The sequence below is a fragment of the Equus quagga genome, chromosome 7 (genome assembly GCF_021613505.1).
Source record: "Equus quagga isolate Etosha38 chromosome 7, UCLA_HA_Equagga_1.0, whole genome shotgun sequence".
Lineage (NCBI taxonomy): Eukaryota > Metazoa > Chordata > Mammalia > Perissodactyla > Equidae > Equus > Equus quagga.
The window spans coordinates 31,260,074-31,277,128 of NC_060273.1; the positions used below are offsets into that span (position 1 = coordinate 31,260,074).

Consider the following 17,055-nt stretch of genomic DNA (forward strand, 5'->3'; position numbering starts at 1 on the left):
CATCAGTCGTTTATAAAAGGCACCTCTTACCAGGCCACTCACCTGCTTACCAGCTTCAGCTTGCTTTCTGGGGGTGTTGTCCACGTGCCAGGCAAGGGCTTTCGATGCCAAAACTACCTATGTACATGTACCTCTTGCTCCTCTCCCACTTCCGGAGCTCTCCACACATCCTGTCCTTCCTGCTTCTGCTGTGTCACTGTCTTTCCTTTAACTATAGAGACAGTACATGTCCACAGCCTTTTATCTGCCGCTCTGAAAAACCTGTTCCGACCTCAACTCATTTGTCAACAAAAATCTGAGCTGAGGCTATTTATAGTGTTTATTTATTCCACTTGCAGTGTATATTTCACCGCAGAACTGTTCATGCATTTGAATGTGGCATGCTGCGTCAGCCCCTGCTGGGATTGCAATCTCATATAGAGTGTATGTGTACCAGGTAACTTTTCTAAAACCTGAACAATTCCGAATTCTGAGCCGTTTGTCCCCAAAAGTTTCAGGTAAGAAATGGTGGACCTGGATAATGTAGTATTCAACTGGGGAGCTAGAATACCTGGGCTTGGTTCCAAGCTGTGCCAGCCCACTAGCTGTGAGACCTGAGGAGGCTGCCTCTCTGTGCCTCAGTTTCCTCATCTGAAGGGGTGGTAATAGGACCCACTCTCCCAGAGTTGCTGCAGAATCACCTGAGTTAGCATAGTGCCACTGTAAGATGTTTTTTCCCCACAACTGACCAATCAGGCAAATATTAGTATACTCATTTTTACAATGAAGACTCACAAGTCTTGGAAGAGAACTGTGCAGTTCAAATCTTTTCACCCAAATAGTTCTAAGGGTGTGTGTGTGTGTGTGTGTGTGTGTATCAGGGAGGGTGGTTGTCCCAAGTGGTTCCCCCAACGAAGTCAATGTTCTTAAAGTTTCTTTTTGTAACACCCATAGAAATCCTGCTGTTTCCTCATATATACATGGTGTTTCCCCCAAAATCTTGCTGAAAAACTGACGCTATGGGAAGATGAGCTTTGTTTTTATCCTCTAACTTTGAGAACCTCCAGCACACAGCTGAAGGCCTCTGACGACCCAGTTTCGAGGCCAAAACACCAGAGTTTTGCTCAGTGATGAGTACGCCTGGTTGCGGCACGTGCTTCCCGCCCGCCCAAACGCATGACGCCCCCTTGGCTGGCGAGGCCACGCCCCTTCCTGGAATAGCCCCGCCCTTTCCTCCAGAAGCCCCGCCTTCCGGGCGCAATGCCCGCCGGACGCTCGGGTACGTACCACTGAGAGTCCCAGTGGGGGTGATGGGTCGGGGCGACCGATTTGTCGCCGGCCTGTCCCCAAAGCCTCTCAACTTGAGCTCGTTTCCAAAGTCTTGGCCCTCGGGGCTTCCAGAGTGGCCATCCCGGGGGAGCTTTCACGGTTCCGCACACCTGCCATCCCCGTCCTCGCCCCCCTCCAGACCCGGCAGGTGGCGCGGTCGGGGCGGGGCCTGGGCGGTGGGGGCGGGGCCTCGGCGGCGGACGGGCGCGGAGCGGGTGAGGCGCGGGCCGGAGAGGGTGTAGGTCGCGGTGGCGCATCCCGCGGAGTCGGGGACCAGGACCCAGGGCGGGCTGGCCGGGGAGCATCCTGCGGCTGGCGCGCGCGGCCTGTGCCGGGTCCTGACGCGACTGCGGCCACCGGCCCGGGCCCTTTCTGGACCCTCCGGGCGGCCCCGACCCGCGGCGGGTTCCACGGGGAGGGCCCCTTCCGCAGGGACCTAGCCTCGCCCTGGATGGACAGACGGATGCCCCAGCCCAGGCAGACCCACTCCTGACCCCGACAGAGTCAGCGGCCACCCTTCCCTCCTGCGAGAGCCCTCCCTGATCACAGGACCGACGGGCTTCCCTGTCCCCTTCCAGGCTGGACACGCGGGTGCACACCCCCCGGCCCTGGAGGGACCGACAGTGGACAGAGCGCCTTCCCCTCCGCGCACACTGCTGGCTGCAGGGTTGTCAGATGCAGACGCCCTGACCCCCAGAAGGGACAGAACAGACAGACACTTCCAGCCCGGACTGAGACGCTCTTCCTCTGTCCGCGTTGGCTGGCCCCAGGACGCACACACCCCCTCGACTCTGGCCCTGCAGCCTAGGTGAGCATCCTGCTGTTCTCCTCCCGTCAGAGCCCAAGGCTGGCAGGCTTTGAGCTCCTGAGGTCTCATGGTTTACACCGGACTCCTTTCCAGCTAGGGTGGCCAGGACTCGGCCCTGCTTACTCTTGATCCCCTCCAGCCCCACCCTGGCTGAGGCTTTGCATCCATCCTGGCAGCTTGGAGCTTCTCTCCGAGAGTTGTTTTCCAGCCGCCTGGCCTGAGGTGAAAGTTCTGGGGCCTGAGCAGGCATGGGGACTGCCTGTGACTAGGGTGGGTGGGGTCTGGCCCTGACATTTCCTTTGTAGGAATCTCCAGCCTCACCATGGACCCAGAGTGCTCCCAGCTCCTCCCGGCTCTCTGTGCTGTTCTGGCAGACCCCAAGCAGCCGGTGGCAGATGACACCTGTTTGGAGAAGCTGCTGGACTGGTTTAAAACGATCACTGAAGCAGGTAAGGGTGAGGGTGCTGCTCTTGACTGTTTCCCCGGTGGCCAGAGGGTGCGCGGGGCTCCCCTGTCCTGGGGAAGGGGTGTCCACCTGGTGTCCTTTCTCCACATCCTGAAGGTTCCTCCCGCCTAATTGCATCAAGCTACAGCCTGAGGGAATGATCAAGAGAGCTTGAGGTTGAAGTTTGTAGCTGATTCCAGCGCTGATGCAGGTCTCCCGTTGTTCAGTTCATGTTAGATGGCTGCAGAAGGCACGGACAAACTTACCTTGTTGTTCTCATTGCATTCTTTTGTTTGTTTTAAGAAATCGGCATTCCTTTCTGATTATGAAAGTAGCGCATATTCTTTAAATAAAACTTGAACAACACAGAGGGGTAAAGAGGAAAATTAAACCACCATTAACGTTTTTATTTATTTCTGGCCTTTTTCCCTAACACAGCACGAAGCTGTTTTTCTTATGAAAATGAGATCACAGCGTAAATACAGTTTGATGTCTTGCTTTTTCTCTCTTACCGTTATAGTGGGTGTTTTCCCCATGGAACATGTTGATTTTATTGACTGTGCCACTCGCTGTATGAATGGACCGTAATTTATACAATCATTCCACTATTTTTACATACATTCCTAATGTTTCGTTGTTGTAAATAATGCTGTAATGGCTTTCTTTGTGCCTACATCTTCTTGTGTAAGTGTTTGTCCTCTTGGCTGATAATTGCCTTAGGGTAGATGCCTTGTCATTAATTTCTGCTGTTTGTTACTTACTTTGGTTTATCCTGTTCTTTTATTTGCTTTTTGAGTTGAATATCTCAGTCTTTCTTGTTTCCTAAAATATGCATTGAAGGCTACACAGTTCTCTGAAAGTGTCACTTGAGCTGCACCCTGCAAGTTTTACTATGCGCTATTTTTATTGTAACTTAGTTCCAGATATTTCATGCTTTTCGTTACGATTTTTCTTTACCCACAAATTATTTATTTATTTATTATCTTTTTTAAAAGATTCTTTCTTTTCTTTTTTTTTTTTGGTGAGGAAGATTAGCCCTGAGCTAACATCTGTTGCCAGCCCTCCTCTTTTTGCTTGAGGAAGATTGTCCCTGAGCTAACATTCATGCCAGTCTTCCTGTACTTTATATGTGGGTACGCTGCCACAGCGTGGCTTGCTGAGTTATGTGTCGGTCCACACCCAGGATCCCAACCCATGAACCCTGGGCCCCCGAAGCGGAGCGTGCAAACTTAACTGCTACGTCACTGGGCTGGCCTCACCCCCACAAATTATTTAAAAGGCTATCTTTTAGACTCACAATGTGGAGGTTTTTTCAGTCTTTTTATTACTGGTTTTTAATTTATTTCATTGGAATTAGAAAACATCTGTATTTTGATTCTTTTATATCTGTTGAGGTTTTTATTGCAGCTTAGTATGCAGATAGTTTTTGCCAGTGCCCTATAGATTTCACTATCTGGTATTTTTTTTTGGTATTTGTAAGGCTCAATTGTTGCCTAGTTTGTAGCCAAATTTTAAAAATTATTTTTAAACAGCTTTATTCTAGATATGATTTACATAGCATGGAACTGACTTACTTAAAGTGTATAATTCGATGGTTTTTAATACATTCGCAAGGTTGTGCGACCATCACCACAATCTAATTTTGCAGCATTTTCAGCCCTTTGAAAGAAGCCCGGTGCCCGTTAGCAGTTAATCTCTGCTCTCTCCTCCCCCAGCGTGTACTCAGTTTTCCTTCAAGTTCTACCTGATGGAGGAACGTGGTCTCCACACAAGTTCTTTGGTTCAAGTTTGTGTTCAAGCCTGCTCTGTTCTTGCTCACTTATTTACTTAATTGTTCTTGAGAGATGTGTAAAAATCTTACGCTAAGATTGCAGAGTCAGCAGTTTTTCTTTGAAATTCTGTCTTGTTTTTCTTTGTATACTTTGAGGTTGGGTTAGGTCCGTGCAGGCTCGGACTCCTGTCTTCTGAGATTTATCTCTGAGCAGTGACTTTCTCTCTAAAGCACTGGTAACACTCTTTGCTTTGAAGTCAGTTCTATCTGATATTACTCTTGCTGCTGCAGCTTTTCCAAAATTAGGATTTGCCTACGTCTCTTTTTACTCTCAGCTTCTCTGCCTTGTCAAGCTTCATCGCTTCTTAGAAACAGACTGTTGCTGGCCTTTGGTTCTTAATTTAATCTGAGCGGCTTTTTCTTTTAACAGACAGGTTAATCTGTTTCATTTGGGAGCTGTTATGTCTGAACCTGTTTTCACCGCTTTCTTTTGTGTTTTTTTAATTTCCCATGCCTTGTCTTTGCTCCCTTTTCCTCCTTATCTGCCCTCTTTGGATTGATAAAGCTTTTGTTTTTCTAATCTTTCTTCTGGCTTTGAAGTTATGCATCTCACTTATGTCCTTTAGGGTACCCTTACAAGCAAACTGGATAAAAACAGTGGGAAGTGCGTTAGCATCTCCATCCTCTGGTCCGACAGCTCGAGTGTCTTCAATGTGAGGATCTTGGAGCATTCCAAGCCCAGCACAATGTTCCAGGTTTTTGTGTCTGGTATCTTGATTCTATCTTCTTTTTTTTTTTTTTTTGAGGAAGATTAGCCCTGAGCTAACTGCTGCCAATCCTCCTCTTTTTGCTGAGGAAGACTGGCCCTGAGCTCACATCCATGCCCATCTTCCTCTACTTTATATGTGGGACGCCTGCCACAGCATGGCTTGCCAAGTGGTGCCATGTCCACACCCGGGATCTGAACAGGCAAACCCCAGGCCGCCGAAGCGGAACGTGCGAATTTAACCACTGTGCCACCAGGCCGGTCCCTCTATCTTGTCTTAAAACCCTTCAAAAGTTAGTTATTGTTAGTTTTCAAAGTCAGTGCCTATCTGGGTTTTCCCACGTGTTTATTGGTCTCTGCCTCCTGCTTCTCTCTTCTTCACGCTGTCCTTTTTCCTTCTGACTGAGCCGTATTCTTTGGTAGTTCTTTGAGCACCAGCCTCTCCGTGGAAGCTGTCCCCACCTTTCCCCCCATTGGTGCTTTTGAACGACAGCGTGGGTGAGTGTAGAAATGTTGGATGCCAGGTCTAGAAGGGAGGTACTCTCGCGTCAAGTACTCTCGGTTTAAGAAAAAAGTATGCACTGGAGAGGTGAAAATGGTCTCCTGCTTTAATCTGTGTTCCTTTTTTCTAATGGGTGAGACAGAGCATCTTTTCAGGTTTGTCGGCCGTTTATATTTCCTGTCCCCATCCTTTCCCTGTTGTGGAAGTGTTGGCTTTCTGGCGTGTCCCCCGTCGTGGAGTGACAGTTAGGAATCCTTTGCTGCAAGCGTTTTCTCCCAGTTAGACGGGAAATCTCACAGCTGGAGAGAGAAGGGGCCTGGGAGTCATTAGAAGAGCAGTCGTTCGGGCAGATGGGCAGCGGTGCACCCCCGGTGACGTGCCCCCCGGCTGGGCTTGTCTCCAGGGTCCAGCCTGCTGTTGCTGCAGGAGAATCCCTGCCTGGTGGAGCTGCTGTGCCACGTGCTGAAGCCCCAGGGCCTGAGCGCCAGAGTCCTCTCCTTCTCCCTCCGCCTCGCAGGGGTGTTTGCGGCCCAGGAGAGCTGCTTCCAGTATCTTCAGGTGAGCCTGGGCCTCCCACCTCGTGACCCGCCGAGGGGCGCGCGGCTCTTCCCCTGCAGGCCCGTAAAGCAGGGGTGGCTGTCACGGTCCCTCCGTCTCCGAGACACGCCTTGCCCCTGCGTCTGAGTGTGCCGCAAGGTTTTGCTCCCGAGAGGGACCCCCTTTGAAAGCCCACTGGGAGTGACGTTGGGTGGAGGGGTGAACTTTTTGGAATGAGATGGAACTGGGGTGCGTTCAGCTCTGACGCTTAACCCGCTGGAGGGCCTCGCCCGCCTCCCTGAGTCCCCTGACCTCGGTTTCTCCCTGTGACGGAGAGGAGATCGTGCGTGTCCCATGGGTGTTGTGAGGATTAACCAGATGACCAGTCTGGCACGTAGCCTGTTGGGTGAATGAATGACTCGTGAGAATTTCTACATAGCCCCAAGGCGTGGGAGCATGGAACCCCCCAAGCTGTGTGTCGTGCAGCTTCCCACACCCCTGCGTGGGCGCAGCTGGGCTCACGAGGTGACGCCTGATGCCGGCCTCTCTGGCCCTACCAGTCACAGCAATGGCGTCTCTGGGCACCTCACAGCCCTGCCAGGTTGCGTGGAGGCACGCCTGCCTTCTCTGACCCCTGTGCCAAGAGCCCCGGGGAGGCCGTGCTGTGATGGAGCCTCTGGGAGAGAGGACAGCAGGAGGGAGGGATGTGTCCTCCCAGTGCCATTGGGATGCTATCACGGGTGCTCCTCAGTTCAGCCGTGCAGGCTCCAGGGACCCAGCGCAGTGCCAGCCTGCTGTGGGACAGCCTTTCTGGGATCCTGTCTGTCGCCTCGCTACACTGAAGTGTGTTTTAGGGCGTAACTTTGTGCTTGCTGCCCTCCCGTGCGGTGATCCCGCCTGGCCTGTGGTGTTTTGCAGTTTATAAAGCACTTCAGAGTTTGCAAGATCGCTTTCGTGTTATCCTGGAAGCTGCGGCCAGTAAGCAGACCAGGAGTCTGTGTCTCCGTTTCCTAGATAAGGAAATGGAAGGCTCAGTGTGAGGACCCCGCAGATCTGGCGGAGCTCACTCTGAACGCTGGAAGTCTGACCGTTTGCGTGACTTGTCTACTGCCTGCTTCTCCAAGAGCGAATTCTCGGTCCCTAGCACGTGGCTCCTCTAGCTGTGTTGGTTTCCTGGGGACTTTGTTGTCCCATCCCTGCTTCTCCGTCTCCTCCTTTTCCTTCCCTGGGGCCGCCGTGCCTTGGGGGCTGGAAAGGCTGCTGGCTGCCCCCCCCCCCCCCCCCGTCTGGTAGTCCGTCCCCGTATGCCGGGACGAGGGCTCCAGGCTCTGAGTCGTGGGGAAAGCTTGCTCTCCTCTCTCCGGGGCCCACAGCACGGGGTCAGCCTCCCGTCCCCTTTTTACCCACTTCTTCACAGACTCCCAGGTGGTCTTGCAGCCCCTCGTCAGCCAGCTGCCCAGCACTGGCCCTGTCTGCAGTGCACAGTGTCTGGGCAGGGGACGTGCCCACAGTCTACTTGAGGGCTCCCATTGGCTGTGAGCTACCCCCAGGGAGGGGCTATCACTTTGAGAGGGTCCTTAGGTGACAGCAGATCCCGCAGAGGGCCTCCCCGGGGAGCCGCCAGCAGCAGCACCCCCGGGGCTCACGGCCATTGTAGAGTAGACTTCTAGCCTGGAGTGATTGTAAGCGTGTCTCCAAGGCCCTGTGTTCCTGTCCCTTGAGAATGAGACAAAGCTGAACAGGATGTCCCAAGACCTGGCCTGCCCTGGGCACAGGCCCTGCCCAACATTTCCACCGTGGAGATGGGCGAGGCTCAGAGCAAACAACCACACCAGTGAGGGCTCCATTAATAAGAGGTGGCACCGGGGTTTCCTGATCATGGCGGGAAACGTAGGACAGCGTGCATGCGTGACCGTGGACGTCCATAACCCTGTGGGGACTGAGTGGGGGGTTAGCCGCTGCCAGCCAGTGGGTAGGCTTCACGGGGGCATTGGACTCCCAGCTGGGTTGTAAAGGGTTTGAACGTGGGCGGGGGCGGGGCAGGCCTGGCACACCAGGCCCGCTGGGGCATCGGGGGTAGGGGGGCGCCTGGAGGAGGTGGGTGCTGACAGGCCCATGTGCCAGGCTCGGGAGTCCAGTAGGCCCTGGAGGACCACTGGGATCCTCAAGTTCAGAATCTCATGGTCAGAGGTGGGCCGTTGGCGGGGAAGCTGGTGGTACTGTTGTGGGGGGGTGATTTCTGAATAAGCGGTAACAGGATAGATGGGCCTTTACTTAAAACCCTGTCCTTCTCCCAAAGCTCTGTCCCCTTGAAGGCAGACTTGACGGTGCTGTGGCCACCCTTGGCTGGCGCTGGTGGCCACCCGCCACCTCCCCAAAGCACAGCTGCCGCGGGTGCGGGGGCTCTTTGTATCAGCAGCGCATGAGAAAGTTCCCCAAGTGCCTCAACAGGACGGCCGTCCCCGATCTGCCTGTCCCCTGCAAACAGGCCCGCGTCACCGCTTCCTTCTCTGCTTCCCAGCAGGCGGAGTTGCTGCCCGGGCTCTTTGGGGAGGCCGGACCCCTCGGCCAGGCAGCCTGGAGTGCCCCCACCGTGCGCAGCGGCTGGATCCAGGGCCTGCGCTCACTGGCGCAGCACCCCAGCGCCCTGCCCTTCCTGGCCGACTGCGGTGAGTGCCCCGCCCGCCCTGCCCGCCATCTGTGGCCCCACCGTGCCTAATGCTGTGTGCCCCAGGGAAAGCACTGGACCTTGCTGGGCCTCGTGCTCTCATCTGTAGAACTGTCTGTGATCTCACAGGGCTGTTGTGAGGAGCTCACGGGGTGATGGGGGTTAGAGGCCCCTCGAGGGTGTTACAGTGGCCTTTGGCTCATAGGTCAGACCCAGCAGCTAGGGTGGCCGTGAAACTAATTGGAAGGAATCAGAAGCTTCCAAGGGTCTAAGCTGCTCGCCCCGTGAAACTCCGGTGTGGTTCCCTTGCCTCTGCTCAGAGCGGAGGCTGGGGCCTCTGAGGGTGCCTCCTGCAATCGGCCTTGCCCTGCGGTTCTGAAGTCCCAGGTTAAAGCCGCTCAGTGGTCTTAGCATCTCTGCTGTCTGCCTCCGATGCCGTTCCAGCTGATCCCTGTGTTCTTCTCTCCTCACCCCTTGTCCGCCCCCAGGTGCCCTTGACACCATCTTCTCCCTGCAGGGAGATTCCAGCCTGTTTGTGGCCTCGGCCGCCGGGCAGCTCCTGGTGCACATCCTGGGCCTGTCCCTGCAAGGCCCAGCTGAGGGACCACCCAGCCCGCAGACATGTGACTGGCCAGTGTGTGCCCAGAAGATCGTGGGTCACATTGAAGGATCGCTGCGCTCTATGGCCACCCCACAGGTCACACAGGCCCTCAACGTCCTGACCACCACCTTCGGGCACTGCCACGGCCCTTGGACGCAGGTCCTTTGGGAGCAGCTGAGTCCCCTCGTGGCCTGTCTGCTTCAGGAAGACCCCCTCCCAGCCGCACACTCGCTCGTGGACCTCCTCCTCAGCGTGGCCCGGTCAGCTCCCTGGGGCGCAGCTGGGGGCGGGTGGAGGGGGCGCGGCTGCTGCACCTGGGGCCCGTCCCTTTGGCTCCCGAGAGTGCCGCCTCATCGAGGGGCCCTGGAGGGCGTCTGAAGGCCCGCACGCCTAGGCGGGGCCTTCCATCCGAGCTGGGCCTTGGTGCCCGGGACAGAGCTGTGATTCTCTCTCCCGGGTCCTTCTCTGCAGCTCTCCCGTGTTGAGCTCCTCTGACTGTGGCCTGTGGGAGACGTTGGCACAGACCCTGCGCCGTCTGAGTCCCGCACAAGCAGGGCCTCTGGCTTTGGGGATCCTGAAGCTGCAGGACTGGTGAGGATTGGGGCTCATTGTGTGCAGGCAGGCAGAGAGGTCTCGAGTGTCCTCAGGGAGCTCCTGGAGCTGGAGAACAGTCAGAGCCATGTCCAGTGTGGCCGTGTTGGGGTGCGGCCTCTGCACTCTCCTTAGTGACAGGAGGACTTTTTCCGACAAGAGCTTTATAGGCTCCGTGGAGATAACAGTCAGAGTCACTCTGCCTGGAGCTGGGCCTGCTCACTCAGCTGCCCTCTGTCCCCGTCCCTAGCGGCCTTAGCTTGCAGATCCTGCATAGGCACTGTGTGCGCACCACTGGGCTGGGTACTAGGGGCTGTGGGACAGTAGAGAGAGACACCTGTAGGTGGGAGCAGCTGGACAGCTCCCTGGAGGGGAAGGGATGCGCCCTGCCTGGAAGGATGGGTGGGGTCTGGAGAGGTGCGGAGGATCAGGAAGTCATCCCAGGGTTCCAGGTTGGCCTGGGCCAGGTGAAAGTGGCCTTAGGACCCACCCCCCAGAGGGGCTGGAGGTCCTGTGTGAGCCCAGCTCTGGGCTCCAGGGTGTCTGGATGCTCTGAGAGAGGGAGTGGTCTGAGGATGGAGGGAAGGATTTGGCAGCCAGCCTGGAAGGTGAGCTCTGGGCCAGCTTAGCCTCCCAGCCCAGCCTGGGCCCAGGTGTGTGGCAGGACCATCTTCCAAGACGTGGGAAGGGACGTCTCCCTGCCCCATGGCTCTGAGCAGGCACCGCCCATCGGGCAGGTCTGGTCAGACCTGGGGGCTGCTCCTGGGGCCTAGGGAGGCGCTGTCTAGCAGCTGCCATGGAGTTGCATGCCAGCGGCCTGCAGTGCCGGCCCCGGTGCCTGCAGGGAAGCTGTTTCTCAAGGGGCATCTGGATCCCAGCACCGCCCCTTTGCCCAGACTTGCTGGGGATGTTAGGTGGGCAGACAGCCCACCTGGGGGTTGGGGAGCCCGCTCACCATGTCCTCTGTCCTCAGTCCACAGGCACTGAGGGCCCAGGCCTTTGGTGTCCTTCTCCAGCCCCTGGCCTGTGTCCTGACAGCTGCCGATCAGGCCCCCGGACCCCCAGGTATGCTGCCTGGGAAGGGTGGGCAGACCAGGAGAGCAGGATTCTGGGGTCCTGAGTGTGTCCTTGCAGTCGGCGCAGGCTGATGGGCCACAGGGCGCCCGGCTCGCCACCCCCAACTAAGAGTGAAGGTGGCAGGGTGTAGGCCGTCGTCCCAGGTGTGGCTTTGCCACTCACGTCTTCATGTCCCCACCCCGGAGTCAGTGGGCAGCATTGTCGCCCCTGTTGGGCATGATGGTGGCCCTGGAGTAGCTGGCTTCTTGTCCCCACCCCAGGCCTTGGTGGTCAGTGGTCACTGTGGGCTCGAGTCACATGGTTGTTCCTGACCCAGAATGGGCACGTGGGCCTGGCACTCATCCTCCCAGAGCTGTCTGGATTCTGGGACGGGCGAGTGGGTTTCCTCCTCTGACTCGTCTTGCTTCAGCTGCATGATGTGTGGAGGATTAGAGATGGGACCCAGGCACGCCATATGGCTGGCGGACGCCCGTGTCAAGCGGAAGGCTGACCTCCTGGCTAGTGGGACCCGGCCAGGAACAGGCTGCAGCGAGAGCTGGGAGTCAGTTTCTCGAAAGCCCTACGCACAGGCTCAGACCCAGCTCCGGCTGTCCAGACATCCCCCTGAACCAGCCACCTGCTTGGAACCGTTGGTCCTCGTCTCTAACATGGAGCAGTGGCCTCGGGGTTGGTGACCGGTGGCAGGGTCTATGCTGGTCACGCAGGAGGTGCCCGTTAACCTGGTACTGTTTCTGGTTTGGCCACCAGGCTTGCCGGAGGGGACCACGGGTGACTCGGTGACAGTGGACACACTCCTCTCCTCCAAGTCAGCCTGTGCCGGTCTTCTGTGCCAGACCCTGGCCCACCTTGAGTTGCTGCAGCCGCTGGTAGGTGTGGCCCTGGCCCGCGTCCACACCGGCAGTGGCGCTCGAGGCCTGCGCTGACCCTCCCTTCTCCCCCCAGCCCCAGCGTCCCTCGCCCTGGCCTCAGGCGCCACTGCTGGGGGCTGCGGTGACAATTCTGCGGTTCTGCAATGGCTCGGCAGCCCCTGCCTCTGACGTGGGGGGCCGCCTCTGTGCGATCCTGGTGGGCTGTGTCCGGGTCCAGCGAGCAGCCCTCGATTTCCTGGGGGCGCTGGCTCAGGAGACAGGTGAGTAGGGGTGCGTTCTCGTGCAGCCCGGCGTCAGGCAAGCCCCCGCCACGCTTTCCTGGCTGCCGGTCTCTGGTGTCTTCTCGGGGGATTTGGCTGACCTGGGGGTTCTGTCCCCTGACTCCCTCCTGTGCTGGGGAGGCCCCGGGGCGGAGGTGGGGGTGCTTCACCCGTCCGCGTCTGCCTCAGGCCCCCAGGAGTTGGTGACGCAGGTGTCTGCTGTCCTCCTGGAATACCTCAGGAGCCCCGACTCCAGCCCCACGGTACGGGCACGGGGGCCGGGGGAGAGGAGGGAGGTGGGCACAGGGACCCCCGTGGGCCTCTCGGAGCGGGGCTTTCCCTGGGGCTGGAGTCACTTCGTGATGCGAATTTGGAGGGGCAGGTGCACGGGGTGAGGCCTGGGTGCGGGGGCTGCGCTGTGGAAGCAGGGAGGGGTTCCCGTCTTCTCCTGGGAATTCTCGAGGAGACAGTGAGCCGGAGCCATGGGGGCCCTGCACTTGGGGTCCAGACTCACTGACATCTCCTGCAGACGTGCTCATTCTCCCACCCATGGCTGAGCCAGGTGTGGCGGGCGCAGTGTCAAAGCCACTGGGCAGGCAGCAGGGGGACTCGGGCGAAAGGCCTGGCAGGCTCCTGGGGCCTTGTGGAGGAGCTGCCCTGGCGTGCCCCGTGTCTTGGTGCAGACATCCCATTTCCCCAGTGGTGGGGGTCCCGGCGAGAGCTGCCTCCTCCTCCCTCATGTCTGGGATGCCAGTTCTGCTGCTTCCAGATGCTTCTGCCTCATAAAAATGAAGCCCAGCATTCCCTTTTCCCTGCACCTGTCCCCATCACACACCCTGGGGCGGGGGCAGGAGAACAAGAGGCTGATGGGGGGCAGCTCACCCCTCGTGGCCCCACAGCCTTGTCCTGCCCACTGCAGGTCCTGAAGAAAGCCTTCCAGGCCACGCTCAGATGGCTCCTGAGCTCCCCCAGGGCCCCCGGCTGCTGCGATCTGGACCCCGACACCCAGCTGTTCCTCAGAGGTAATCCCGGCCCCTGCCAGCAGTAAACTAAGGGAGCCGTCGGAGAGGAGGCAGCTGGGTGCTGGGTGGGAAGGCCCAGGTGGCCCTGAGGGGTGGGGACGCAAACCTGGCCGCTCTGAGCCGCTCCTCCTGCTCCAGAGCTGCTCCCTGTGCTGCGGAAGCGTCTGTGCAGCCCCTGCTGGGAGGTGAGGGACTCGGGCCTGGAGTTCCTGACTCAGGTGACCAGACACTGGGGAGGTGAGTGTGGAGCAGTGGGGCTGACCCGGCCTTGACGTACCAGTCGCCTCTTGTTGGCTTTGGGAACCCGGGCCCCCTTGGCTGACCTCAGGGGAGCAAGGGGAGGCTGCGGGCTCAGCCCTTGGTCACAGCTGGTGGTGGCCCCTTGGACCCCCAGGGCAGGCCGGCTTCAGACACACGCTCCTCGCGTCAGAGGTGCCCGAGCTCGCCAAGCAGCTCCTGCGAGACCCTGAGAGTTACGTCCGTGCAAGCGCGGTGACCGCTGTGGGCCAGCTGTCCAGCCAGGGCCTGCACGCCACCGCCGCCAGCCCAGAACAGCTGGGGGGCCAGAAGGTAGGAGGCGGCAGGGCCCATGCCAGGCAGCCTCCACCACAGCCATCCGTGTGTGTATCTGTCTGGTGCCCATAGCATAGCAAGTCAGCCACCTGGGCGTGGGTGGGGACCAGGGTGCTGTCGGGATGTCCCCTGGGTCTGTGGCCCGGCCCCCAGGCACCCCTGTCACTTGGACATGGTCACCCCATCTGACCGAAGAGAGGAGAGGGCCGAGGGGCTGTGGCCTGAAGGAGGCAGAGCAGACTGAGCCCAGCCCTCCACGCCCCTGCCCATCAGGAGCCCCGGCCCCACCAACCCTCCTCCCGCTCTGTCCTGCAGGAGAGCCTGCTCGCGGAGCTGCTGCACGTCCTCTCCACGGACTCGGAGGGCTTCCCCCGGAGGGCCGCCATGCAGGTCTTCACCGAGTGGCTGAGGGACCACCATGCCGACGTGGCCGAGGACACGGAGCAGTTTGTGGCCAGGGTGCTCCAGGCGGCAAGCCAGGACCTGGACTGGGAGGTCCGGGCGCAGGGCCTCGAGCTGGCGCTGGTGTTCCTGGCACAGACGCTGGGCCAGCCCAGTGCCCGCTGCCCCTATGCTGTGGCCGCGCCCCAGGCGACCCCACCCGGCCCCCTGGCCCAGGTGCTGCGGGCGCTCAGCCGAGTGCGGCTCTTTGAGTTTGCCTTCCGTGCCTTATTTGACTGTGACCGGCCCGTGGCCCAGAAGTCCTGTGACCTTCTCCTCTTCCTGAGGGCCCAGGCCACTCCCTCCGGTGGCCTTCAGGAGGCCGAGGGCAGCCCTGACGTGGTCCCTGTGGAGGCCGCCCTGCAGAGGTGGCAGGCGGGTGAGCAGGGCGAGCCTCTGGGGGACCTGGAGCCTGAGGCTGTGCTGGCCGTGCTGAGGTCCTTGGACCTAGAGGGCCTGCGGGGTGCGCTGGCCGAGAGCAGCGACCACGTGGAAAAGAGCCCTCAGTCACTCCTGCAGGACATGCTGGCCACTGTGGGCGTCCGGGGGGAGAACCAGGCCGACTGCTACTGAGACAGCCCAGCGGAGGCTGCCCAGCTCCTGCTGCTGCCCTGCGTCCCTTCCTCCAGCCTGGCCTGGCTGCACAGGGGACCCTCAGGGAAGCCAGGACCTCGTGAGACCAGCGAGGTCAGAGAGCCCACATTTCGATGTATTATTAAAGAAGTGGCTTATTTTCTACTCAAAATCTGTGGCGTTTGACAGTGCCTCTTTTGAGCCAGGCTGTGCTCTAACACTGTCCAGGGGGAGGCCTCGGCCTCATGGGGTTTGGAAGAACGTCAGGAGGGACCCCTCTGTAGGACAGCCACGTGCTTCGTGGGTGTGTGTTGGCGGAACGGGTCTCCACCTGGACCCTGCTGTGCCCAGTGAGGCCCAATGGTCAGAGAGAAAACACTTGAGGCTGGAGAGTGTCTGGCCTTGGACCCTGCCCCTAAGATAGTGACCCCGAGTCCAACCAAGGCCAGGTTTCCCGCCCTGAACCCCCAGGATCACCCTGAGCTTGTAGCAATTCAAAGCCCGCCGTCTCGACTGAGCAGGTGGAGCTGCCGGTGGTAATGATGGGGAGTTGAGAGCCAGGCTGGTCCCCAGGGGACCAGACAGCTACACCAGGCCCAGCTCCGCGTTTCCTGGCCCTGCGGCCCTGGGCGAGGCACTTCTCTCAGAACCTGTTTCCCCGTCTGTAAAGTGGGGATTTCACCATTTGCCTCCCACAGATAAGTGCCCTAGTGTTCTGAAGCACCCGTGTGGTCAAAGGAGAAATCTCAAGAGAAGTTAAAAAATGTTTGAACTAAAGATGAAAATGCAGCTTATCAAAATTTGTGCCATGCAGGAGAAGCAGGACCTAGAGGGAAACTGACAGCATAGAACGCACATATGAGAAAAGAAGATGCCCCTAAAATCAGTCATCTAAGCTTCGACTTTAGGAAACTAGAAAAGGAAGAGCAAAAATAAGTCCAAAGTAGAAGAAAAGATATAATCAAAGAGCAGAAATCAATGGCATTGAAAACAGAAAATCAATAGAGAAAGTCATCTAAACCAAGAGCTGGTTCTCGGAAGAGATCACTAAAATCAATAAGCCTGTAGTCGGGCCAAGAATAAAAGAGAAAGGACGCAAATTACTAATACCAGAAATGAAAGAGGGGACATCACTGCAGATCCCAGGGAAATTGAGAGGATAATGGAATCCTAGGAATAAGTGAGCTTCCACAAATTTGATAACCTGGATGATGTGGACCAAGCCCTTGAAAGACAATCGGCCAGAACTCAGACAAGAAGAATCAAGACAATTGAATAAGGCTGTTTCTATTAGAGAAGTTACGTCAATAATAAATAATGTTCCAAAATGGCACCAGGCCCAGACGGGTTCACTGGTGAATTCTACCAGACCTTTAAGGAAGAAATAACACCAGTTCTCTACATTCTCTTCCCGAAGACAGAAGCAGAGGGAACACTTCCTAACTCATTTTATGAGGCCAGCATTCCCCTAATGCCAAAACCAGACAAGGACATTGCAAGGAAAGAAAACTATGGACTAATATCTCTCACGAACCTAGATGCAAAAATCCTCAACAAAATATCAGCACATTGAATCCCACGATGTATTAAAAAAAACTATACACCAAGATCGAGTGGGGTTTATCTCCAGTATACAAGGCTGGTTCAATCTTTGTACATTTTGGTTCAGTCAACTAATGTCATCCATCACATCAACAGGCTAATGGAGGAAAATAGCATGATCGTAGCAATAGATGCAGAAAAGCCTTTTGACAGAAGCTGTCGTTATCCTCAGTTTTCAGATCAGGCTGAGAGGTGAAGGCCCCACAGCCTCTGGAAAGCCTGCGTCCTTTCCTACATCAGAGAGACTTCCTGGAGGGAGAGGGAGAAATGAGTGTGGACGGCAGGATGACCGGTTCCTGGAAATTCTGTGCTCTTGCAAAGGAGCCGGTGTTGTTTTGGGCGGAATTTGCATTCATGGTACAGGCCCAATGGGCTCCATCTTCCCGCTCCTTCACTAAGGGAAGGGGCCCATCAGATGGACCCGGGTCAAGCCCTCGCCCCACCACTTCCAGGCTGCTGTGTCCTTGGGCAGGTCATTTAACCTGCAGAGCCCGGTGTCCTTGTGTGTGAGATGGGGCGGGAGCTCACCACGCTGTCACCAAGCTGACGGAGACGTGGTGAGTGAAATGCCGGGCATTGCATCATCCACAAGGAAGGCCATCGGCTCGTGCTGGCATCTTGGTTACTCCGTCCCCTTCCTC

The 17,055-nt window shown here is 57.4% G+C and overlaps 1 protein-coding gene across 6 annotated transcripts; it reads left to right on the top strand.

The window, feature by feature from the left end:
• Positions 1 to 1,390: 1,390 nt before the first annotated feature.
• On the top strand, positions 1,391 to 16,194 carry BRAT1 (BRCA1 associated ATM activator 1). 6 transcript variants are annotated; one of them, XM_046668595.1, is made up of 16 exons: positions 1,391 to 1,523; positions 1,887 to 2,116; positions 2,210 to 2,338; positions 2,422 to 2,565; positions 6,004 to 6,158; positions 8,659 to 8,806; positions 9,294 to 9,666; positions 9,878 to 9,997; positions 10,971 to 11,062; positions 11,822 to 11,940; positions 12,017 to 12,203; positions 12,393 to 12,466; positions 13,123 to 13,225; positions 13,364 to 13,462; positions 13,620 to 13,795; positions 14,114 to 16,194. In XM_046668595.1, the coding sequence occupies exons 4-16, from the start codon at positions 2,439 to 2,441 to the stop codon at positions 14,810 to 14,812; spliced, it is 2,472 nt and encodes an 823-aa protein (XP_046524551.1). In that variant the 5' UTR covers positions 1,391 to 1,523; positions 1,887 to 2,116; positions 2,210 to 2,338; positions 2,422 to 2,438; the 3' UTR covers positions 14,813 to 16,194. The 6 variants fall into 6 exon arrangements, with proteins under 6 accessions (XP_046524551.1, XP_046524553.1, XP_046524556.1 ...); XM_046668597.1 differs by having other exon boundaries at positions 1,493 to 1,546; XM_046668600.1 differs by lacking the exon at positions 1,391 to 1,523 and having other exon boundaries at positions 1,530 to 2,116; positions 8,662 to 8,806.
• The last annotated feature ends 861 nt before the right edge of the window (positions 16,195 to 17,055 follow it).